This window comes from Schistocerca americana, chromosome 2 (assembly GCF_021461395.2).
Source record: "Schistocerca americana isolate TAMUIC-IGC-003095 chromosome 2, iqSchAmer2.1, whole genome shotgun sequence".
Lineage (NCBI taxonomy): Eukaryota > Metazoa > Arthropoda > Insecta > Orthoptera > Acrididae > Schistocerca > Schistocerca americana.
In genome coordinates, this window is record NC_060120.1 from 22,096,196 (window position 1) to 22,123,180 (window position 26,985).

Genomic DNA, 26,985 nt, shown 5'->3' on the forward strand with positions numbered 1-26,985 from the left:
GACTGTAGGGCGTTGAACCGCTCGTCCAATCTGGACGGCTTCCTTCCTTCCTTCCTTCCTACCTTTAGACCCGTTATTTCCCGTTTGCTTTCGCGTTTTGTACCGGTTCGTAGTTTTAAAGTAGAACATCACTGAAATTTATGCCGAGCGAATGTGCGTTGAGTCAGAGGAAGTCTCCACTGTTCCATAGGGGAGACTCGTGGACGTTCAGCTTTTGTTTACTTCAATAAGTATCAGTAATACAGGCCATTTCATTCTATAGAGGAGACGGGTAGAGAGAGCGGACCGGAAGATGGCGCCTAGGCTTGTCTTCGTGCCGGAACGGGCCGCTATTGTTATTGCCTGGTGGGGAAACGGAGGGACCGACCCCCATCTTATTTAGTCGGGGCCGGCGCGCTCCCCGGATTGGGAGAGAACTTTATTGGCAGCCTGTGCTCGCAATGTCCCGTCCCGTCTCAGCTCCCATCGTAAACTTAATGGACTGGTCGCTCGCTGCCGCACAGACGGCAAACTTGGGAGCCTCCGCAAGCCCGCTGCGGACATCTTCTCTGTGTCTGGCGGCCCTGCCTGCTGCTGCCTGCGGGCGGCAGGCTCCAACGCGGCCTGCGGAGGAGAAGCAAGCAGTATCGCAGCACACACACACACACCCACCCACCCACCCACACACACACACACACACACACACGGACGCACGCACACTTATCCCCTCGTACCTTCCATGTAAAAACTTCCGCGGGGGGCAGCAAAATGGGCAGTCAACACTGTCTTTATAGAAAGTCATGATGGCGTCATATACTGTGCAACGCAAGTGCAAACAGAAAATGTTTATATGCTATACTACTGGTCATTAAAATTGCTACACCAAGAAGAAATGCAGATAATAAACGGGTATTCATTGGACAAATATATTATACTCGAACTGACATGTGATTACATTTTCACGCAATTTGGGCGCATAGATCCTGAGAAATCAGTACCGACAACAACAACCTCTGGCCGTCATAACGCCCTTCAGTCGCCTGAGCATTGACTCAGACAGAGCCTGGATGGCATGTGCAGGTACAGCTGCCCATGCAGCTTCAACACGATACCACAGTGCATCAAGAGTAGTGACTGGCGTATTATGACGAGCCAGTTGCTCCGCCACCATTGACCAGACGTTTTCAATTGGTGAGAGATCTGGAGAATGTGCTGGCCAGGGCAGCAGTAGAACATTTTCTGTATCCAGAAAGGCCGTACAGGACCTGCAACATGCGGTCGTGCGTCATCCTGCTGAAATGTAGGGTTTCGCAGGGATCGAATGAAGGGTAGTGCCACGGGTCGTGCCACGGGTCGTAACACATCTGAAATGTAACGTCCACTGTTCAAAGTGCCGTCAATGCGAACAAGAGATGACCGAATTTGTAACCAATGGCACCCAATACCATCACGCCGGTGATACTCCAGTATGGCGATGACGAATACACGCTTCCAATGTGCTTTCACCGCGATGTCGCCAAACAGGGATGCGGCCATCATGATGCTGTAAACAGAACCTGGATTCATCCGAAAAAGTGACTTTTTGCCATTCGTGCACTCAGGTTCGTCGTTGAGTACACCATCGCAAGCGCTCCTGTCTGTAAAGCAGCGTCAAGGGTAACCGCAGCCATGGTCTCCGAGCTGATAGTCCTTTCAGCTGCAAACGTCGTCCAACTGTTCGTGCAGATGGTTGCTGACTTGCAAACGTCCCCATCTGTTGACTCAGGAATCGAGACGTGGCTGCACGATCCGTTACAGACTTGCGGATAAGATGCCTGTCAACTCGACTGCTAGTGATACGAGGCCGTTGGGATCCAGCACGGCGTTCCGTATTACCCTCCTGATCCCACCGATTCCATATTCTGCTAACAGTCATTGGATCTCGACTAACGCGAGCAGCAATGTTGCGATACGATAAATCGCAATCGCGATAGGCTACAATGCGACCTTTGTCAAAGTCGGAAACGTGATGGTACGCATTTCTCCTCCTTACACGAGGCATCACAACAACTGCTCACCAGGCAACGCCGTTTAACTGCTGTTCGTGTATGAGATATCGGTTGGAAACTTTCCTCATGTCAGCACGTTGTAGGTGTCGCCACCGACGCCAACCTCTTGTGAATGCTGTGAAAAGCTAATCATATGCATATCACAGCAGCCTCTTCCTGTCGGTTAAATTTCGCGTCTGTAGGACGTCATCTTCGTGGTGTAGCAGTTTTTATGGCCAGCAGTGTACTTGTCCTACCTGCTAGTAACATTCGTAAATAAATCTTACTTTACGTAAACTAAGATGAAGTTAATCTTCGGAAAAAAAATTGCGCTTTCAGTGTCACGAAAGAAAGTAGATGGTTTACTGGAAATCATCAATTGACTATTTACCGTTAATATAAACAATTCGGTTATTTTCAATCAGGGACGCAGTCACTTTTAAGTACACCTGAACATTCCCTGTTAATATGTAAATGATACAATTACAGTATCTTTTGACGTCTAGTCGCTGGTTTTACAGAGAGAGACAGAATGGCGTATTTTGATATGCGAATACCGTATTTTATTCATTGATTGTTCTAGCGAGCTGAAAAGAATAACGGCAAGAAACCATAAATTCCCGCCCATATACCGCCATCAGATCTCTGCTCGAACACAAGCAGAGATAAAACATTGCACTAATTACACGTAACGTGATCAGTTACAGTGTAGTGACAGAAGTCATGGGATAGCGATATGTACGCATTCAGATGGCGGTAGTGTCGCGTACACAAGGTAAAAAAAGGGCAGTGCATTGGCGGAGCGGTTTTTTGTACTCAGGTGATTCATGTGAAAAGGTTTCCTACGTAATTATGGCCGCATGACGGAAATTAATAGTCTTTGAATGTTGAGTGGTAGTTGGAGTTAGAGGCGTGGGACATTGCATTTCGTAAATCGTCAAGGAATCCAATACTCCGAGATCCACACTGCCAAGATTGTGGCGAGAATACCAGATTTGAGGCATTGCCTCTCACCATGGGCAACGCAGTGACCAGCCGCCTTCACTTAAGGGGCTCCGGAAAGGCTCAAAATCATGAAAAGTTCAATTTTTACTTTTTTGCGTTTTCTGAATCTGCAGACTATTACCTTTTAATAGATATATAATTTATTCAATTCCGAAGACTACAACTATTTTTAAATTTTTTTTGAAATGTGTTCTACATGGGCGTGACCCACTGTGGCGCTGTTAAACTGCTGCCAAATGGTGTTATTATTAACGTCCGTGTTCATCAGGTACATTTTAGTGATGTGAGATAAAGTATGTGTTGTGGCTAACCTGTGATGATTCAATATATATCGCTGGTGTGATTGTCGATTGTTTCTTGTTTATTTACTCTGTCGTTATCTCGAAAATATTCGTAATTAAATCTGTTTCTTGAGTCTCTGTTTTGTTGAAGTATAATAATGAGTAAAAGTAAAGTTATTAGAAATCCTCTGAAGGCTTTTAAGAAAAGGAGAAATGTTGGAATGCCAAAGGTATGTGTTATTACTGTAAACAATAAAGACGATAACCAAGTGAGTGAACCTAACCTCTCAAGTACACCTGCCCATAGCAGTCAAAGAGGGAAAGAAAATACTTCACAGAAGAAGCTTGGTTCAATGAGTGAAAACTATGAATGTTTTATGGGCGAATCGGATGTGAATGAAATATTTGATATGTCGGTTCTCAAAGGAATTTTTTCAAACTGTGTAAGACGTATTCATTGTAGTGAAGTTGGTCTGGAACTCTCCATAATAAAGCACGTAGGACTTGCTAGTGAAATACAACTGAAATGTGATAAGAGTTCATACATGACCACCTTTTGGAACAGTGTTGCAGTAACTGCAACTGAAGAAAATGGTAGCAAAATCTACGAACACAACAACGAGCGATGCTTGCTTTAGACAAGGAACGCCTTCGGGCTGCAGACAGGGCTGTAAAGAGTCTAGAAATACAAGCAAGAGTAAACAAGAGGAGGAACAAGAGGAAGCTGGAGGAGGAGTTTGCAGAGGATGAAGATAATCCATCCTATGTACCTGGAATGCACTAAAAAGTTAATAGAATCTTTGTCGCTCGATTCCCAAAACTTTTATTTTCTCATACTAATTACATGTTTTCTAAGGATCTTCCAAACATATTTGTTTCAAACTTTCAGTAAATGTTACACAGTACCTTGTGCATAATTTAACACAGCCTTTTTCCAAAAAACTGTATATTTTTTAATATATAAATAAAAAATTGCAAAAAAATGTTGTGAATTTTCATTACAATTGAAAAAAAATCATCTTTAATAACTGAACTAAAATTTTGTAAAATCCCTGTGGTAAGTTGTAGCCCATATTGCAATAAATAATCTGTAAAAAGTTCAACTTCCTGCCTCAAATACTTTGTGAGGAAAGATGTAATTTACGAGCGTTATTTTAACATTGCAAGTATAGGGCGTTCCGGAGCCCCTTAAAGACCGAGAGCAGCGGTGTTTGCGTAGAACTCTGCCAGTCCTAACAGACAAGAAACACGGCGTGAAAGAACCACAGAGATCAACGTGGGACGCACGACAAACGTGTCCGATAGGACTGTGCGGGGAAATCTGGCGTTAATGGACTACGGCAGCAGACGACCGACGATGTCCCCGTTGCTAACACCACAACATCTCCTGCAGCGCCTCTCGTTGACTCGTGACCATATCGGTTGGACCATACACGATGGAGATGGGTCGCTCGCGAACTGACGGGTCCATAGGACTGGTTCACCAAGATGAACAGAAAGAACGAGGAACGAATTCTAAGGAACGGTTTCTCATAGTTCACTTCGGTCGCAGCTTTCTACTTATGGTTCCCGGAAACGCAAAACGGTCGGTCTCGGTCCCGCAACGGCACGTCGGCTGATCTCGTTCCAGCCTCGGTCCCGTTCGTTTCTGTCTCGGCCTCGGGCTCTCTCGGCCTGACTCGTCCTTCTTCGTGTGGCCACTCGTCGAAGTTCCACTGCCTAATGCTCATAGTTAGTTTAGTGTCGAGTGGCTGCGCGTTTCGTTCGCTGCGCACGCCCATTTTAGATCTGTTTCAAACATTTTTTTGAACTCTGGACTTTTGGTTCGTCTCATATGCTATTCAACGTCCAAGACCAGTAATTAAAATATATTTTATAATTACGCAAATTCCATGAGAATTATGTAGTATGCAATACATGCATCTTTTCAGGCAACAAAAGGGCATATCAGCTTACTTCACTATTACGATAAACAGCAGAAGACATGTTTATAAAAACGCAAGTTTTTTGTTGTTACACATGCAAAAGAAGTCGGCATTGCACAGACGAGTGGCCATTTTCCGTCCTTTCTTGATCCATTGTAAAACAGCATGTTCATTGTTATGGAAGGCAGACCGACTTACAACCCAATAACGCCCGCACTCCATAATAGAGTGTCTGGTGTCACATTTTATAAAGAGAATGTGATAACTTCTGCAATATTATTTCAGTGGTACAGGGCGGCGCACGAAGAATCGACCCCGAGCACTAGACTGCTCATTATCACCCACCAACCGTCATCTATTGTTTCGAAGTTGTTGTTTGCATTAGCTTATTTGTTACTTCTTCAGTGCCTAATCATGACATGTTTATCTACACTGCTCGTAGCGGTCACAAATCGTGCGTATTAGGCGAGCAGTCTGTATTCGTGGCCGGATTTTCGTGTTCCACCTTATATTATTTCACTGCGGTGAGCCACATAACGCTACAGTTGGCTAAACGAGAGTTTTTGCGGAATCACGAAAATTATTTCTACAAGTGTGTGAGAATACTGTAATGAATAAAAACTCTGTACTCCAGGGGGAGGCAAGTGCCCGCTTTTGGCGCATTCAATCTTCAGTCACCCATGCTACTAATTTTCAGTTTTTCATAAGAACCATATTCCATGCTCAAATGAACAGTAAACGAGTAAAAATGAACGGTTCCCAAAAAAGAGCGATCACCAGTGAACTAGCTCCCAAGGATGAATGAGTTTGCACATCTGTACCACACGACCAGAAAACCGTGGCCTCGTCAGATGAGTCCCGATTTCAGTTGGTAAGAGCTGATGGTAGGTCTCAAATGTAGCGTAGGTACCACGAAGCCATGGACCTAAGTCGTCAACGAAGCACCGTTGAAGCTGATGGTGGCTCCATCACGGTGTGCCCAGTGTTTACATTGAAGGGACTGGGTCCTCTGGTCCACCTGAACCGATCATTGCCTGAAAATGATTATATTCGGCTACTTGGAGACTATTTGGAGCCATTCATGGACTTCATGTCCCAAACAACGATAGATTCTTTTGATTACAGTGCGTCGTGTCACCAGGCCACAGTTGTTGGCAATTGGTCTGAAGAACAGATTAGATTAGATTAGATTAGATTAATACTAGTTCCATGGATCATGAATACGATATTTCGTAATGATGTGGAACGAGTCGAATTTTCCAATACATGACATAATTAGGTTAATTTAACAACATACTTAAGTTAATATAACTACTTTTTTTGTGTTTTTTTATTTTTTTTTTTTTATTTTTTTTATTTTTTTAATATTTTTTTTCTTGATTTATATCTAAAAATTCCTCTATGGAGTAGAAGGAGTTGTCATTCAGAAATTCTTTTAATTTCTTCTTAAATACTTGTTGGTTATCTGTCAGACTTTTGATACTATTTGGTAAGTGACCAAAGACTTTAGTGCCAGTATAATTCACCCCTTTCTGTGCCAAAGTTAAATTTAATCTTGAATAGTGAAGATCGTCCTTTCTCCTAGTATTGTAGTTATGCACACTGCTATTACTTTTGAATTGGGTTTGTTTGTTAATAACAAATTTCATAAGAGAGTATATACACTCCTGGAAATGGAAAAAAGAACACATTGACACCGGTGTGTCAGACCCACCATACTTGCTCCGGACACTGCGAGAGGGCTGTACAAGCAATGATCACACGCACGGCACAGCGGACACACCAGGAACCGCGGTGTTGGCCGTCGAATGGCGCTAGCTGCGCAGCATTTGTGCACCGCCGCCGTCAGTGTCAGCCAGTTTGCCGTGGCATACGGAGCTCCATCGCAGTCTTTAACACTGGTAGCATGCCGCGACAGCGTGGACGTGAACCGTATGTGCAGTTGACGGACTTTGAGCGAGGGCGTATAGTGGGCATGCGGGAGGCCGGGTGGACGTACCGCCGAATTGCTCAACACGTGGGGCGTGAGGTCTCCACAGTATATCGATGTTGTCGCCAGTGGTCGGCGGAAGGTGCACGTGCCCGTCGACCTGGGACCGGACCGCAGCGACGCACGGATGCACGCCAAGACCGTAGGATCCTACGCAGTGCCGTAGGGGACCGCACCGCCACTTCCCAGCAAATTAGGGACACTGTTGCTCCTGGGGTATCGGCGAGGACCATTCGCAACCGTCTCCATGAAGCTGGGCTACGGTCCCGCACACCGTTAGGCCGTCTTCCGCTCACGCCCCAACATCGTGCAGCCCGCCTCCAGTGGTGTCGCGACAGGCGTGAATGGAGGGACGAATGGCGACGTGTCGTCTTCAGCGATGAGAGTCGCTTCTGCCTTGGTGCCAATGATGGTCGTATGCGTGTTTGGCGCCGTGCAGGTGAGCGCCACAATCAGGACTGCATACGACCGAGGCACACAGGGCCAACACCCGGCATCATGGTGTGGGGAGCGATCTCCTACACTGGCCGTACACCACTGGTGATCGTCGAGGGGACACTGAATAGTGCACGGTACATCCAAACCGTCATCGAACCCATCGTTCTACCATTCCTAGACCGGCAAGGGAACTTGCTGTTCCAACAGGACAATGCACGTCCGCATGTGTCCCGTGCCACCCAACGTGCTCTAGAAGGTGTAAGTCAACTACCCTGGCCAGCAAGATCTCCGGATCTGTCCCCCATTGAGCATGTTTGGGACTGGATGAAGCGTCGTCTCACGCGGTCTGCACGTCCAGCACGAACGCTGGTCCAACTGAGGCGCCAGGTGGAAATGGCATGGCAAGCCGTTCCACAGGACTACATCCAGCATCTCTACGATCGTCTCCATGGGAGAATAGCAGCCTGCATTGCTGCGAAAGCTGGATATACACTGTACTAGTGCCGACATTGTGCATGCTCTGTTGCCTGTGTCTATGTGTCTGTGGTTCTGTCAGTGTGATCATGTGATGTATCTGACCCCAGGAATGTGTCAATAAAGTTTCCCCTTCCTGGGACAATGAATTGACGGTGTTCTTATTTCAATTTCCAGGAGTGTATACTGAGAAGCTACTGTGAATATCCCTAGATCCTTAAATAAATGTCTGCAGGATGATCTTGGGTGGACTCCAGCTATTATTCTGATTACACGCTTCTGTGCAATAAATACTTTATTCCTCAGTGATGAATTAACCCAAAATATGATGCCATATGAAAGCAATGAGTGAAAATATGCGTAGTAAGCTAATTTACTAAGATGTTTATCACCAAAATTTGCAATGACCCTTATTGCATAAGTAGCTGAACTCAAACGTTTCAGCAGATCATCAATGTGTTTCTTCCAATTTAGTCTCTCATCAATGGACATACCTAAAAATTTGGAATATTCTACCTTAGCTATATGCTTCTGATTAAGGTCTATATTTATTAATGGCGTCATACCATTCACTGTACGGAACTGTATGTACTGTGTCTTATCAAAATTCAGTGAGAGTCCGTTTACAAGGAACCACTTAGTAATTTTCTGAAAGACAGTATTGACAATTTCATCAGTTAATTCTTGTTTCTCAGGTGTGATTACTATACTTGTATCATCAGCAAAGAGAACTAACTTTGCCTCTTCATGAATATAGAATGGCAAGTCATTAATATATAATAAGAACAACAAAGGACCCAAGACTGACCCTTGTGGAACCCCATTCTTGATTGTTCCCCAGTTTGAGGAATGTGCTGATCTTTGCATGTTACGAGAACTACTTATTTCAACTTTCTGCACTCTTCCAGTTAGGTACGAATTAAACCATTTGTGCAATGTCCCACTCATGCCACAATACTTGAGCTTGTCTAGCAGAATTTCATGATTTACACAATCAAAAGCCTTTGAGAGATCACAAAAAATCCCAATGGGAGGTGTTCGGTTATTCAGATCATTCAAAATTTGACTGGTGAAAGCATATATGGCATTTTCTGTTGAAAAACCTTTCTGGAAACCAAACTGACATTTTGTTAGTATTTCATTTTTACAGATATGTGAAGCTACTCTTGAATACATTACTTTCTCAAAAATTTTGGATAAAGCTGTTAGAAGGGAGATTGGACGGTAATTGTTGACATCAGATCTATCCCCCTTTTTATGCAAAGGTATAACAATAGCATATTTCAGTCTATCAGGGAAAATGCCCTGTTCCAGAGAGCTATTACACAGGTGGCTGAGAATCTTACTTATCTGTTGAGAACAAGCTTTTAGTATTTTGCTGGAAATGCCATCAATTCCATGTGAGTTTTTGCTTTTAAGCAAGTTTATTATTTTCCTAATTTCAGAGGGAGAAGTGGGTGAGATTTCAATTGTATCAAATTGCATAGGTATGGCCTCTTCCATTAACAGCCTAGCATCTTCTAATGAACACCTGGATCCTACTATATCCACAACATTTAGAAAATGATTATTAAAAATATTTTCAACTTCTGACTTTTTGTTCGTAAAGTTTTCATTCAATTTGATGGTAATACTGTCTTCCTCTGCTCTTGGTTGACCTGTTTCTCTTTTAATAATATTCCAAATTGTTTTAATTTTATTATCAGAGTTGCTGATTTCAGACATGATACACATACTCCTGGATTTTTTAATAACTTTTCTTAATATAACACAGTAGTTTTTATAATTTTTGATAGTTTCTGGGTCACTACTCTTTCTTGCTGTCAGATACATTTCCCTTTTCCGGTTACAAGATATTTTTATACCCTTAGTAAGCCATGGTTTGTTACAAGGTTTCTTACGAGTATATTTAACTATTTTCTTGGGGAAGCAGTTTTCAAATGCATTTACAAAAATGTCATGAAATAAATTATATTTTAAACTGGCATCAGGTTCACGGTACACCTCATCCCAGTCTAACTGCTGTAGGCTTTCCCTGAAATTTGCAATTGTTAAATCGTTGACTGAACGTACTACTTTGGAGGACTGTTTAGTATTGCTGAATGGAGCTATGTCATATATTGTAACCAGCTGTGCACCATGATCAGAAAGACCATTCTCAACAGGCTGAGCATTTATCTGGTTAAACTTATCTTGGTCTATAAAGAAGTTATCTATCAGTGAGCTGCTATCCTTTACCACCCGAGTAGGAAAATCAATAACGGGTGTCAAATTGAAAGAACCAAGTAATACTTCAAGGTCATTTTTCCTATTACCCTCTTTCAGCACAATTCGAGCAAAGATTTTGCCACACGTCGAACGTTTATGGGACAAAATCGAGAGGTCAGTTCGTACACAAACTCCTCCACCGGCAGCACTCTCGCAATTATGGACGGCTACAGAGGCAGCATGGCCTAATATTTCTGCAGAGGATTTCCAACGATTTCTTGAGTCGCTGCCACGTTGCTGCACTACACCGGGCAGACGTGTGTCCGGCATGGTATTAGAAGCTGGACCGTCACATTTGCCGCCTGACTGTACATCACCCTCAATGGCGACTGCATAAGTATGGCGCCATTCTATTCCAGTTGCTTTTACAATTCAAAATATATTTCGAGTCTGAATAGGGTTTTACCTTGGCTGAGTATACATGTTTCAGGAAAAGATTTTCGTACGATACAGAATTTTTTCCGTTCGTTATTTGGCTTTAGAGTGAAACAAATATTTCTCTTCCACCGCAAGTTTTTATCATTTTGTGAATGAGTTTTGTAGTCTGGAGTTTTCAAAATTAGGTTCAAGAAATTTCCAATAGTGGAACAAAGCACAGAAAAGTTTTGTTAGTTATTTCGTTACATTTGAAAAGTTTGGCGTTATCGTTGCTCGTGCTACTAATGAGGTTGGACAGCTTTTTCTGTCTGGGGTATATTTATTACTTACGCTTTCCCATTATGGCTTGTTCCGCGGAAAACTCAGCAAAACTGAAAATCGCCTGCAACCTCATGAGACATTTATTGTACAATGAACTATTTCACTTTCCAAGATATGCTTCAAATTATTTCAGATTTTTACTAATGAGGTTTCTTTTTATAAGCGATTAGTTTCTTCTGGAAAAAGTCCTTTGATATTGTAGTTTGCGATCCACAAAATATTTACATACTCCTTACTACAATACCTTTATACTCAGGTGTGACACGTTTTAATAGCTAAGCGGAGATGTGACACTTTCGTTCATCAGGAATTTTACCGAATTTATTTGTTTCATCAGTCGATTCGTTGTTGCATTAGTCATTAACAGGCTTTAACAGGTAAGTTACTCTTTGTTTTGTTGCTTGGTAAATATGCTGTCATGAAGTAATCTTGATCGGGAGTCAGTTGAGTTTGTAGGATTGAGCAAGCTGTTGTGAGGATATGACTGGTTAAGACATCTTATGGGTTTTCAGCAAAGACGAAGTTACTGCTTGGCCCTCCATCCCAGATGGCCGTGAACTAAGGGTATGAAAAATACACTCCTGGAAATGGAAAAAAGAACACATTGACACCGGTGTGTCAGACCCACCATACTTGCACCGGACACTGCGAGAGGGCTGTACAAGCAATGATCACACGCACGGCACAGCGGACACACCAGGAACCGCGGTGTTGGTCGTCGAATGGCGCTAGCTGTGCAGCATTTGTGCACCGCCGCCGTCAGTGTCAGCCAGTTTGCCGTGGCATACGGAGCTCCATCGCAGTCTTTAACACTGGTAGCATGCCGCGACAGCGTGGACGTGAACCGTATGTGCAGTTGACGGACTTTGAGCGAGGGCGTATAGTGGGCATGCGGGAGGCCGGGTGGACGTACCGCCGAATTGCTCAACACGTGGGGCGTGAGGTCTCCACAGTATATCGATGTTGTCGCCAGTGGTCGGCGGAAGGTGCACGTGCCCGTCGACCTGGGACCGGACCGCAGCGACGCACGGATGCACGCCAAGACCGTAGGATCCTACGCAGTGCCGTAGGGGACCGCACCGCCACTTCCCAGCAAATTAGGGACACTGTTGCTCCTGGGGTATCGGCGAGGACCATTCGCAACCGTCTCCATGAAGCTGGGCTACGGTCCCGCACACCGGTAGGCCGTCTTCCGCTCACGCCCCAACATCGTGCAGCCCGCCTCCAGTGGTGTCGCGACAGGCGTGAATGGAGGGACGAATGGAGACGTGTCGTCTTCAGCGATGAGAGTCGCTTCTGCCTTGGTGCCAATGATGGTCGTATGCGTGTTTGGCGCCGTGCAGGTGAGCGCCACAATCAGGACTGCATACGACCGAGGCACACAGGGCCAACACCCGGCATCATGGTGTGGGGAGCGACCTCCTACACTGGCCGTACACCACTGGTGATCGTCGAGGGGACACTGAATAGTGCACGGTACATCCAAACCGTCATCGAACCCATCGTTCTACCATTCCTAGACCGGCAAGGGAACTTGCTGTTCCAACAGGACAATGCACGTCCGCATGTATCCCGTGCCACCCAACGTGCTCTAGAAGGTGTAAGTCAACTACCCTGGCCAGCAAGATCTCCGGATCTGTCCCCCATTGAGCATGTTTGGGACTGGATGAAGCGTCGTCTCACGCGGTCTGCACGTCCAGCACGAACGCTGGTCCAACTGAGGCGCCAGGTGGAAATGGCATGGCAAGCCGTTCCACAGGACTACATCCAGCATCTCTACGATCGTCTCCATGGGAGAATAGCAGCCTGCATTGCTGCGAATGGTGGATATACACTATTCTAGTGCCGACATTGTGCATGCTCTGTTGCCTGTGTCTATGTGCCTGTGGTTCTGTCAGTGTGATCATGTGATGTATCTGACCCCAGGAATGTGTCAATAAAGTTTCCCCTTCCTGGGACAATGAATTCACGGTGTTCTTATTTCAATTTCCAGGAGTGTAACTAAACGGGCATAAAATTATGGGCTTCCTGAGGAAGAAATAATGGAAACGATTACACAAACAGGAGGTAGAGGTATGATCTCTTGCCACATCTCATCTCAAAATGACACTACCATAGAGCCCGAAATCATGAATGTTAGAGGTCAGCGGTCCGTAAGGAATCATTTCTAATGACTTTACACGACGTTCTCCTTCTTTTCAGACCAGTTTCCTCATTTGGCTTGGATCCCCACTCACTTGTCTGGTTTTGTAAATATTCGCCACTTACACACAGCAATAATTAAGCGTCTCTGTAGTCTTGCCTTTCGTTAGAATTTGTGGATAGTAAAGCATTACATTCGCTGCTGTAATGTGACAAAACTCATGGCATACCACCTAATATCGTCTCGGACCTCCATTTTCCTGACGTAAAGCAGCAAAAGGATGCTGCAAGGACTCAAAAAGTTGTTCGAAGAACCTTACAGCAATATTGAGCCACACCGCCTGGATACGAACACATATTTGCGTAAATGTTGATGGCGCAGGATTTTGTGCACAAACTAACCTCTCGATTGTGTCCCATAAGTGTCGATGGGATTCTTGACGGGTGATCTGGTTGGCCTAATCATTCACTTGAATTTTCCAATCGCGAACAATTGTCCCGTGACATGGGGCATAGTAATCCACAAAAATAAAGTCCATGAAAGACTGCAAATGGCCTACAAGTAGCCGAACATAACCATTTCCAATCAATGATGGGTTCAGTCGGACCAGAGGACGCAGTCCCTTTCATGCAAACACAGCCCACACCATTATGGAGCCGCCACCAGCTTGTACAGTGCCTTGTCGACAACTTGGCTCGGATCAGCACCACACTCGAACCCCACCAGTAGCTCTTACCAACTGAAATCGGGACTCATCTGACGAGGTGGTAACGCCGCAGTGACGTATTCTCGGCACGGCATTATTGACACTGTGGATCTCGGAATACTGAATTCCGAAATGGAATATCCCACGCATATAGCTCCAACAACTATTCCGCGTTCAGCTTCTGTTAACTCCAAAGGTACAGTCGTAATCATGTCGGAAACCATCAAGTGAATTACCTACGTACAAGGGGAGTTTGAAAAGTCCGTGCAAAGTCCTAGAGATGGCACCACCGGCACGTATCAACCTCATATTTAGTTAGTAGCATCTTTGGGAAGAACGCACACCAAGTTTCAGCCATATTGGGCTATTTCTTTGAGTTTGGCATTCATGTGAATCAAGGAAGTCGAGTGATTGTCAAAACATGGACGAAAAATAATTTCGTGTGGTGATTAAACATTACTTTATGAAAGGCAAAACGCCTCAGGAGACTAAAGAGATGCTTGGTAAACATTACGGTGACTCTGCACCTTCGATTAGAACAGTTTATAGGTGGTTTCAAAATTTTCGAAGTGGCCATATGGGCACAAGTGATGCTGAACGTTCTGGTCGCCCCATGGAGGTTACGACTCCAGAAATCATTGATAAAATCCATGAATTGGTGGTTGATGACAGAAGAGTTAAGGTGCATGAGATTGATAGTGCTGTGGGCATCTCGAATGAACTGGTACATAATATTTTGCATAAACATTTGGACATGAGAGGGCTATCCGGAAGATGGGCTCCGCGATTGCTCACGCATGACCAAAAACGGAATCATGTAAAGTGTTACAAGGATGGTTTGCAGCTGTTCAGGAAGAATCTGCAGGACTTTAAGCGTCGTTTGCGTCGTTTCGTCACTGTGGATGAAACATAGATACATTACTATACTCCTGAGACCAAACAAAAATCTAAACAATTGGTTACCAAGGGAGAATCTGCACAAAAAAAGGAGAAGACCATTCCTTCGGCAGGAAAGGTTACGGCGACTGTCTTTTGGGATTCGCGAGGGATAATCTTCATCGACTATCTGGAAAAGGGTAAAACTATTACAGGTACATATTTTCCAGCGCTATTGGACCGTTTGAAAACCAAGCTGCAAGAAAAACGCCGTCGATTGGACCACAAAAATGTCTCTTTCCATCACGACAATGCACCAACAAACACCTCAGCAGTTGTGGTCACAAAATTATTGGAAATAGGATTCAAACTCGTCCACATCCCCCTATTCTCCAGACTTGGCTCCCTCGGACTACTATTTGCTCCCGAATTTGAAGAAATGGTTGGCGGGACAAAGATTTTATTCAAACGAGGAGGTGATTGCAGCAACTAATAGCTGTTTTGCAGACTTGGACAATTCCTATTATTCGGAAGGGATCAACATATTAGAACAGCGTTGGACGAAGTGTATAGGTCTAAAAGGAGACTATGTCTAAAAATAAAAAAAGGTTTACCCCAAACATCTAAGTAGTTTTTATTTTTTCACGGACTTTTCAAACGCCCCTCGTACGTATCACAGCTCCGTCATTGTACTGCCCTTTTATATCTCGCGTAGGTGATGCTACCGCCATTTGTGTATGTGCATATCGCTATGCCACCTCAGTTTATAACGCCACATCAATAATGTTGGCAGCTGGCAACCTGGATTGCCAATCCGCCCACGCTGCACAGACCCAGTTCGTTTACGATTGTGTTTGTGTGAGTTATGCACAGTGTTTTTCTCTAACACACGTATGGGTTCGCGTTCACTTCTGGGACTGCTTCCACACACAGGCACACATTCTTGAGTTTCACATGCTTCCAGGTGAAATTTATATTTTTAAGGTATATGTCACTTATTGTTTGCGTCAAATGTACACATCTTTTGTTGCTTAGTACCTTACTTTCACTTAAATGTCAGTTCAGTTACTAGTTACTCCACAGCTTAGCAACTACCTTTTCACACAGACGCTCTGCGTATATCAACCCGTGCGATTCATATCGCATGGCTACAATATTATTTTCCTAGAGCACCATTCCAACTCTCTCGCCATCGCAGATCATGCTTCACTGAATTAAAATTAATTATTTATCACTACTGAATCATGTAATTATAATCTCTCAAATTCCACTCGCACCTCTGCTTCACATTATCCTGGGTGGCTCTCTTGTCTACTGGTTCAGCACGTTCACACAAACATGAACAATTCAGAGTGCGTTTTTCGCATTTTTACTCTTTCATACTGATTCTACTTGTATCAAGCTCGTCGAAACAAACGTGTGACCTGAAGATAAAGTAAAGGAATCGAATCAGCTAAACAAGTCGAATTGGAAAACATCAGTTCAACTCTGGATTTAAACTTGAAATCTAGCCTGTACTACATCGCTCAACTTTGAATTTTTCTCAGTTCATTATTTAATTCAACATTATGGGTTTAATAGCGATTTACTTTGCTCAGCTTTTACTTAAGTCTCCTGCTTTCCACGTACAAATGAACTTCAGTTTCCATCGCCCTTAAGAATGTTAGGTATCTACACGAACAGTTTGTCCATTCATCATAGAAGGTTAACTTTATCATTCTTCGTTTACGCCACTACGTTCTATTTCTGATAATGCTACAAGATTTAAACACTAAAGATTAATCTCTAACTATATTACCTCTAATCAGCAGATTGAACTGTCCGCCTTTCATGCCCTTGTACCATGTCCTCGTAAATATTTGTTTTGTGTAACATTACCTTCACATTTCTTTTTCATCGCCTTCCTCTTTTGTTGTGTCCCGGCATAGATGAACTTAGGTTACTCTTTTTCTAGATCACTCTTCACATTCATCCTTGGATTCAAAACCTGAGCTAATTTCATTGAAGTCAAATATCTAGTATACACATATACAAATATTGGGTTGGTGCATAAATTTCGTAGCGCTTTTCCATAAGTTTAACAAACAGAACATATACAAATAATAGAGACTTCAGTCATCAGTAGTATATTCTCCTTCACTATTTACATCAGTCTGTCAACGCTGGGTTTACTGTTCGACACCGCGACTGTAGAAATGACGTCATTTTGAGGCGAAGAACTCGTCGAAGCGTGTTCGGAGTCTTCCGAAAAGGTAGTTCCTTGAGGTTGTGTAATAGAGGGCGGAAAAGATGAAAATGTGAGGATAGATGAATAAGGTGGTTGCAGGGTGACTTCCCACATCAATTCCTGTATGGTGTTTTCTGTCAGTGTAGCAGAATGCAGGCACACATTATCATGGCATAGCGTCACTTCACGGCCGTTGTTCTTGGACTGCGTCTGCTAGATATCTCAGTTGTTGACAGTAAAAGTTAGCAGTGATGGTAACACCTCAGGGAAGCAGTTAGTAGTACACCACACCGTCACTGGTCCATCAGACGCATAGTATGATCTTTTGTGGATGCAAGCAGGTCTCAGTACGGAAAGTTACTGCTTTGTTTGGGCTCAACGAGTGCTTTCTTTCCCTTATGTTAGCATAAAGACGCCATTTCTCGTCACCAGCGTCATACAGGATAGGAATAGTCGGTGTTGTTCGCATCCAAGAGACGACCAGCAAGCAGAGATGTTCATATGGTCACACCAGCAGATTTTTTTGTGATTTTTGCTTGGAACCTACGGTACTCACACACTCGGTTTTTGGATCTTCTCCATTGCACTCAAAAGCCGCACAATAGGGGAATGTTCACAGTGAACCACATGTGCCAATTCTCGAGAACGCTCACGTGGATCATTGTCGATTAATGCGTTTAAGCGATCTTCATCAGACGCTCGAGGTCTTTCTGAACGTGGAGAGTCCCTCACGTCAAAACAATCCTCCTTAAAACGAGAAAACCATTTTCTTGCCGTGCTCTGTGCAGTGGCATTATCCTTATAAATGGCGCACAAATGTTTTTGGCGGCCTTTGCTGCTGTCACCACTCTATTGAACTCAGAGACATACGTCGAAAAATGTTCCGATTTCTCCACTTGTCACTCCATTTTCTAGCGTCCACAGCTCCACTCACTATCTCCAAATGACAATATGTAAACTCAGATAGAACAGTGATCTGCAGATAAAAAAATCACCATCGATTAATAAAACCATAGCAACCCGAAAACCAACATGAAGACAAAAACGCTATGAACTTATGCACCAACCTAATATCTGTGTAGCGCACTCATCTACAAATATAGGTACATAGTTCATTTTCACTTACAGATTATTAACGAGATGCTAATCAATCATTAACTAGTGTGTGTGTGTGTGTGTGTGTGTGTGTGTGTGTGTGTGTGTGTGTGTATGGGGTGTTTGATGAGGAAAGGTCAATATTTTACACAGTGATAGTATAAGTAATTCTGAACAAAAAATTTTAAATGAACATAGGTCCGCACATGCTTCGTTAGGGAGGTATAGGTATTGAAAGGAACTTTAATTTCGCAAAATTGATGTGCACAACGTGAACGTATATGCAGTACAACTGGACCGTAACGAGCTTTTCCTGAAAACAATGTACGAGTACATTTCATGTTTACGCTATGCAACCTACGACGTATTATGACCATGTGACGTACGTAGTACAATCACCACCCGTTGTTTGCGCAGTTGTGCCGTGTAAGCGGCATTGAGTAATTACCGGCGACGGATCGGTTACCTGTGTAGTGTATGGTGTTAACAGTGTTCGTGAAAGCGCTGTTAACAATGCCACACGTCTACATTATTGAGGAATACGCAGATACAGTGTACGTTTATGGCTTCTGCGGCGGTAGTGCTACCGCTGCAAGAGAATTATACCACAGGTGCTTTCCGACTCGCAGGGTGTTTACCAATGTGTTTGCCGGCCGCTGTGGCCGATCGGTTCCAGACGCTTCAGTACAGAACCGCACACCTGCTAAGGTCGCAGGTTCGAATCCTGCCTCGCGCATGGATGTGTGTGATGTCCTTAGGTTTTTTAGGTTCAAGTAGTTTCTAAGTCTAGGGGACTTACGACCTCAGATGTTAAGTCCCATAGTGCTTAGAGCCATTTGAACCATCTTAACCAAAGTGTTTATCACTTTGGGTGCAATAGGTTCTCTTCCAAGTAGACATTTTTCGTCCAAGCATGCACGTCAACAAACATTGCAAGAAGAGGAAGATATTATCTCAAGTGTTGAGCGAAGTCCCGGTACGAGCATACAAAGAATGTCCCTGCGTATGAATGTCCCACATACAGGTGTATGGGAAACATTACATGCGGAAAACCTGTAACAGCGTGTTCAAAATCTCCACGTTGGTGACAATGCCCAATGACTTCAATTCTGTCACTGGGTGATTGACTATAGTCATTTGCTTTCGTACATACTATTGACTGACGAAGCCCAGTTTTCACGACGTGGAATAAACAACAAACGCAATAATCATCGATGGTCACGGGAAAATACACACGCTTCAGTGGATACCAGTTTCCAAGTTCGTTCTGCCATAAATGTTTGGTGTGGCATGATCGGTAACCTTTTGATACGTCCAGTTATTATCAGTCAGCGATTGACGGGAGAGAGGTACCTGCATTCTTTTGGAAAATTCATTTGTGGAACTACTGAAAGACGTTTCTTTAGCCAAGCGAACTGGAATGTACTTTGAACATGACGATGACCCTCCACATGTTATCTTACGTGTGAGGGAGCATCTCAACCGCACCTACCCTAATCGCTGGATTGGCAGTGGCGGTGCTATTACCTGGCCTACAAGATCACCTGAACTCACACATTTAGATTTCTGTTAATGGGGTTGGATGAAATCAGAAGTGCACAAAGTGAACGTAAATACACGAGATGGACGCTTCGTCGCACCATGGACGCGGCTGAATTGATTAGCAACCAACCACAGGCAACTGAACATGCAACACAACATGTTATCGCTAGAGCTCAAAAGTGCATTGACGTTCTTGGTGGGATATTCGAACCTGTTCTGTGAACTGTACAACATCGTACGATAAGTATTGAAGCCGTTTGGAAAAGACATGGTACGTTAAACTTTGGTATGTTAAACTTTAATCTTACTTCTCCATGCAAGATAACATGCAGCGTCCACCGAATACATATTCAGTCCAATCACAAATTTCGTTTGATAGCCCATATGATCGTTCTTCCATTAATACGTGTTGATATGGTACTGAATCAAACGGTTTGTGGAAGTCAAAGACACAACATGCGCTTTATCCATGTGACGGAAGTGTGACGTTTTGGATTTAACCAACAGTGGCGCATCATCCGGTTATAGAAGAAAACACGTAATCACCTCCCCTTTGTATTTCAAATAATGGAGACGAACATTTCTTTCACCTGTAAGATTCGTACCTTAATTACATGTAATTAACGTATGCAGAGAAGAGATCAGTATCTCTTAGGGCTCAATTTAATTTACTGTAACAGTCTAATCATTTCTAATGTGCTAGATCTGGTTCGCCTAATAAAATGGCACAATTTTTTCCTTATTGATCAGTACTGTTTATTTTACTTTGCAGGGTCGGCGTTGATGCAGATTGTGGACGTCTACAAGGAGACTCACGCGCAACAGATGAATATTGTAAGTAACAAAAATACGTTACTGGCTAACTTAGCGGATTTGAATAACAGGGTACTTTAGATGCCTTAATTTCTGTGTTATGATAACGAGCATTAACCAGCTTTCTATTTCTTTTTCTGTTGAAAAATCGATGAGTATCCCAAAAATAAAAATATAGGTCGGGATCAGGCAAGTTTATCAGTTTCACGATTAAATACGAGATGTAACCAATAGCTACGGCCAAACGTTAGGGACGTACTGCTCACAAACAGATATGAAAGTATTTTATTTGAAATGAGTCGAGAAACACTTTATTTACAGTCACTACTTATGTTACCAAATTTATTTTGTTGTTCTTAACTGACGTCGGTTGTTTTACCCTCATCTACATAAGGTTCACACTTAGGCCATTACGAAAAGCAGATAATTGGTCTAATATCTGCTCTTAAAACTCAAATTTATTTGCTTTCGTTAGTGAGAATACTGAAATATGAGTATACTACAGCGGAATCGCATAAACCATCGAAAAAATTATGTCTTTTTCCCGAGATGAAGCTCAATTTTCTGCAAGTTTTCATACTACGTTAATCATAAGAACCACAAAGAATTGAACGTATCAGTGTACAAACGCCTCATCCGAACACATGTTCAAAATACCCTCAGTTAGCTTTCGACCCTGTCATCAATACATTGTTGCATTGAATCCTGGATACTCTGATGTATCCATGGAGTATTGCGCATGATTTCAAAGTCTTCACATTACGGTCTCGACGATAAATTCCAGACATAAACCCACTATTCAGAACTGCAGTGGCTGTGTTGTTAAGAGGAACGATGCAGTGCTCCTTCGGATTTGCATGTATATCCGAAGGAAAATTTCATCGTTCTCGTTAACAACACATACACTGCAGTATCGTATTTATCCGCAGATACCAAGCGGCGACTTGCAATTAAAATGTTCTCCCTTGTAAGAGAATTACATAATGTGTGTGCGAGTACAGTTGTGACGAAGGAAAGACGTCTTATTGAAGTATAGGTCCGGCCATGAGTCGTACACGGATAGCCGAAGCGATTAAGGCGGCCGCTGCCATAAAATCGAGAAATTTGGATTTGAATCCCGGTTCGGAACAAATTTTCATTGTCCTCATTCTCTTATAGTCCGCTCCTGGTAGCTGAGTGGTCAGCGAGACGGAATGTCATATCTAACGGCCGGGTTCGATTCCCTGCTGGGTCGGAGATTTTCTCCGCTCAGGGACTGGGTGTTGTGTTGTCCTTATCATCGTCATTTCATCCCCATCGACACGTAAGTCACCGAAGTGGCCTCAACTCAAAAGACTTGCACCAGGCGAACGGTCTACCCGACGGAATGCCCTAGCCACACGGCATTTCCATTCTCTTATACAGCTGATAGTTGTTCCCATTCACAACAGCGAACGAAGAGCGACTGTTGTTATGGATTCACATAAGAGCTTTCACACCCGTGGAGAGGGGTAGTATCTCTAAGTATTAATCAAAACGTCCTGGATCCCGCGTTGCATCGCAGCCACTGCTTAAGTTTTGAATAAAAACCAGCAACAATTTTAATAAGAAATAACATACAGGAGGTGTTGCGGTCATTTCAAAAGCTGTGGCTGCCCCACTCATCAAGTGATCTGTAAATTATAAGCAATGGCGACCGAGGACTTCCCATATAACTTGCCACTCCCGTTGAGCCAATGGACTTGTCAAGAACAGTGGAGGAGCAGACCGAGTTGGGTGTACGGAATCTCTCGTACAAAGCGGAAGCATCAGCAGTGATTAACTGCATGAGAAAGTAACGCAAACTGCTGCATTAAACATCCATAATGCGTGTCCCCAGAGCATCTGGCTCGTCACTGAAAATGAGTCATGATGCACTCTTCATTGGCTAACGGTTTAGGATCACGCCCCATTTCGGATCTTCGTGCAGGGGAGATATCAGAAGTTTGAATGCGGTAGGGAACCTTGGAAATCTGAAACGAGGATTTCAGAGACTCAATGTAGGTAAAGTGGGGGTAAGTGAAGTGAAATGGATAGAAGATTAGGTGATGCTGATACTAGCAGAAGAAACTGGTATAGCGGGAGCGGTTTGGTGAGAGGGTCGTGCTCATCCTAATCGATAACAAACGAACGCCAACAAAAATAGATCAGGCATACAGGCTTACGTCACAAGCATAAGAGGAAAAGATACAGAAATGTAGAAAGGTACTGAACGGATTATTCATAACATAAAGGGAGGTGTTAATATAATACTCTTGCAGAATTGGAAAGCTTTAGTAGGAGAAGAAATAGACGAAAGAGTTAAGGATAAAGACAAATTAAGTCCCGTAAAAAATTTCAGCTAGTAGTAGATAACAAATAAACACAAGAAGGGGAAGTATATCTCGTAGAATCGGGTGTACTGCTGGTGGTCTGCGTTTTTCTAACACAATATTTCGACGTAGTACCTCGGCGCCTTCATCAGGTGCGTCCAGTCACAGGAAGCACCTGATGAAGACGCCGGGGTATGACGTCGAAATATTGTGTTAGAAAAACGCAGACCACCAGCAGTACACCCGATTCATCGAGATGTCACAAAACTGCCGGGAAAGTGTAAGAAATTACAGGGGAGGTATACTTGGAAATGGCCTAAACACACGCGAAGATTATAGCTGGATTACATCACGCCCAGAGATTCCGAAGCAGATTAAAACTGTCTGTCAGACCGAGACTCGAATTCGCAACCTTTGCCTTCTGTGGGCAAGAGATTTGCTGACTGATCTACCCAAGCATGACTCACGACACGTCCTCACAGCTTTTCTTCCGCCAGTGCCTCGTCTCTTATTTTCCAAACTTCACAGAAGCTCCCCTGCGAAACTTGCAGGACTAGCACTCTTGGAAGAAATAATATCGCGGAGACGTGGCTTGGCCACAGTCTGGAGGACGTTTCCAGAATGAAATGATCACCCTGCAGCGGAGTGTGCGCCTATATGAAACTACCTGGCTGATTAATACTGTGTTCCGGACTGAGACTCGAACTCGGGACCTTCGCTTTTCGTAGACAAGTACTGGCAGCAATAAGGCTGTGAGGATGGACAGTGAGTCATTCTTGGTTGTTCAGCCTGTGGCAGTCTGCCTTTAGGTAGCGGTGAGGCGAGGGCGTCTTATTTACGTCCAGCTTGACGTGCAGCACGGCCGCGAATGTTGCCTGTTTACCCTCTCGCAGAGGCAAGTGTATCGTGTCCGTCTTTCGAGAGGGTCACGGCACACTCGTACTGCCAGGCAACGATTGATATCGCTTTTCAAGCAGAACACACAAGATCTCCGGCACACAAAACTGAACATTTTATCTGGGACGATCTGCATATTGCACCTCATGACATCTCTGGGTTCCACTTGTCCATTACTGGCAGCGGTATCTGTATTAAACTGATGACTGGGGAAATGTGTAAAGACGTCGTGTGAAGACACGTTTGTAATCTCAAATTTAGGCACTCTGACGGCCGTAAAAGGGTGTGAAAACTTATGGGACTTAACTGCTAAGATCATCAGTCCCTAAGGTTACACGCTACTTAACCTAAATTATCCTAAGGACAAACACACACACCCATGCCCGAGGGAGGACTCGAACCTCCACCGGGACCAGCCGCACAGTCAATGACTGCAGCGCCTCAGACCGCTCGGCTAATCCCGCGCGGCTGACGGCCATAAAGGCGCTTTCACGACAGAACACGCTGGACTTGGCCTCCGCACACTGTCTTCGGCATCCCTTTCGAAGTCCCATCAGATGTTGTGATGAGAGCATTCAGACCGTATGGTACCTTGGTAAGCCACCTCGCCGAAAAGTAGCAAACGTTTGTGACATTTCGTGTCATGTGTGCGGCAAATGAAGATTGAATTCAGAAATCATGCACCGTCCTGTTTAGTTAGTGGAGGCTGCATGGCCATCGTCATGTATGATGGACAGTCGCGTATTAGCGCCGGTTGCGGCCAAGAAGGCCGTGTCCTGCCGGCATGTATCCAACGCAGAGTGCTTCAGACACTGGTCGGCGGCGCTGCAGCCCCTGCGACGCCCACTGCACTCCCCCTTATCTTCCCGGTGGTTAAGAAAGGAACAATGTTCTTGCCCTGGATAGATACACCACGCCGCCGTCGATGGTCGGCGACAGTGCTTCGGACCACGTACCTCCTTCCATACTGTCTCTGGCCTAATTGCCTAAGGAAAGCGAGCGCTCGCACCCAAAGGCTGAATCTCATCGGACGGTTGGTGCTGAATGAGGAGTTGCACCAACTTCTACCTCTCTCCTGACGGGGGCAGCGACGGATGATTTCCACTCTCACTCCGACACGAAGTAATATCTTCGTACATCCATATTTAAACTGGATTAAGGTGGGACAGAGCTGGTATAATTTTTATTAAAAATGAAACTCCTCCAGCTGTACTAAGATTTTATATTTACACTCCTGGAAATGGAAAAAAGAACACATTGACACCGGTGTGTCAGGCCCACCATACTTGCTCCGGACACTGCGAGAGGGCTGTACAAGCAATGATCACACGCACGGCACAGCGGACACACCAGGAACCGCGGTGTTGGCCGTCGAATGGCGCCAGCTGCGCAGCATTTGTGCACCGCCGCCGTCAGTGTCAGCCAGTTGGCCGTGGCATACGGAGCTCCATCGCAGTCTTTAACACTGGTAGCATGCCACGACAGCGTGGACGTGAACCGTATGTGCAGTTGACGGACTTTGAGCGAGGGCGTATAGTGGGCATGCGGGAGGCCGGGTGGACGTACCGCCGAATTGCTCAACACGTGGGGCGTGAGGTCTCCACAGTACATCGATGTTGTCGCCAGTGGTCGGCGGAAGGTGCACGTGCCCGTCGACCTGGGACCGGACCGCAGCGACGCACGGATGCACGCCAAGACCGTAGGATCCTACGCAGTGCCGTAGGGGACCGCACCGCCACTTCCCAGAAAATTAGGGACACTGTTGCTCCTGGGGTATCGGCGAGGACCATTCGCAACCGTCTCCATGAAGCTGGGCTACGGTCCCGCACACCGTTAGGCCGTCTTCCGCTCACGTCCCATCCCATTGAGCATGTTTGGGACTGGATGAAGCGTCGTCTCACGCGGTCTGCACGTCCAGCACGAACGCTGGTCCAACTGAGGGGCCAGGTGGAAATGGCATGGCAAGCCGTTCCACAGGACTACATCCAGCATCTCTACGATCGTCTCCATGGGAGAATAGCAGCCTGCATTGCTGCGAAAGGTGGATATACACTGTACTAGTGCCGACATTGTGCATGCTCTGTTGCCTGTGTCTATGTGCCTGTGGTTCTGTCAGTGTGATCATGTGATGTATCTGACCCCAGGAATGTGTCAATAAAGTTTCCCCTTCCTGGGACAATGAATTCACGGTGTTCTTATTTCAATTTCCAGGAGTGTACTTGGCTACTAGTTTCGGCGTTGCATCAACGCCATCTTCCGACACATACACTTTGATGAAATCAATTGTGTGTGGCTCAGTACCGGAAGTCCGCGGTGAGACCAACACTTGCTCCACATGGATGGCGGGCAGTAACTGGTACTGAGCCACACACAATTGATTTCATCAAACTGTACGGTCCTGAAGATGGCGTTGATGCAACGTCGAAACTAGTAGCCAAGTAAATATAAAATCTTAAGTACAGCTGGAGAAGTTTCATTTTTAATAGAAATACGAAGTAGTGTGTCCGCAGACAATGGTTCTCATGAAGACACAAGAAGCGGCGCCGTAACCCAACTCACGACTGTCTTCTTGGAAGGCAGGCTCGAGAACCTGACATCAGATGACGCAAAGGACCCTACCACCCAGTCGTCGGGTGGAATTACCCCCCTCCATAGTGCCGTAGCCCGTCTTTCCCTTCACGATGTCGCAGCGACTGCAGCACATGCGCCTGCCGCCGACGGTACACCTTCTGCTGCTGAGCATGCTCGCGAGGGCTCTGCTGACAGTACTCTGCTGCGGCTACGGGGTTTTACACTTGACTCTTGGACGGACGACGTCGAAGATGGACCAGAGCACTCCATGGGCGCCGAGGGTGGAGTGCCCCGCGGCCGTGTCGAGCACCATCGCTTCACAGCTACCGCCGCTGCACCGGTAGCTTTGATGACACCGACTCTGGCGGCTGCAAACACTGTACTAAACAACTTATTGAAAGGGGCGACTGATCAGACTTACCGCCTAGAAACAATTAATATCAACAACACACGTGCTCGCCATAAACTGGCCACGCTTCAAGACACGATCAATGTAGCGGACACTGACATTGCCCTCCTTCAGGTGGTGCAAGTGGAAGATTTCACAGGACCATTCGGATACACGACTTGGGTCTCACGTGTGTCTGGTAGTGGAGTGGCGGTCTTCTGCGCGAAGGTATACTTGCCGAAGACGACGTGTATCTCCCTGACGCCAGAGATATGGCTTTTACTGTACAAGGAGTCAGACTCAAACATCTG

At 44.9% G+C, this 26,985-nt stretch overlaps 1 protein-coding gene across 1 annotated transcript in view; it reads left to right on the forward strand.

Moving 5' to 3' along the window:
- LOC124589405 (brain-specific angiogenesis inhibitor 1-associated protein 2) overlaps nucleotides 1–26,985 on the forward strand; it is a 618,821-nt gene that overhangs the window by 423,180 nt on the left and 168,656 nt on the right. The window contains exon 4 of the mRNA XM_047131551.1: nucleotides 20,448–20,509. Coding sequence (XP_046987507.1) covers nucleotides 20,448–20,509 — 62 coding nt within the window. The remainder of the gene's footprint in view (nucleotides 1–20,447; nucleotides 20,510–26,985) is intronic.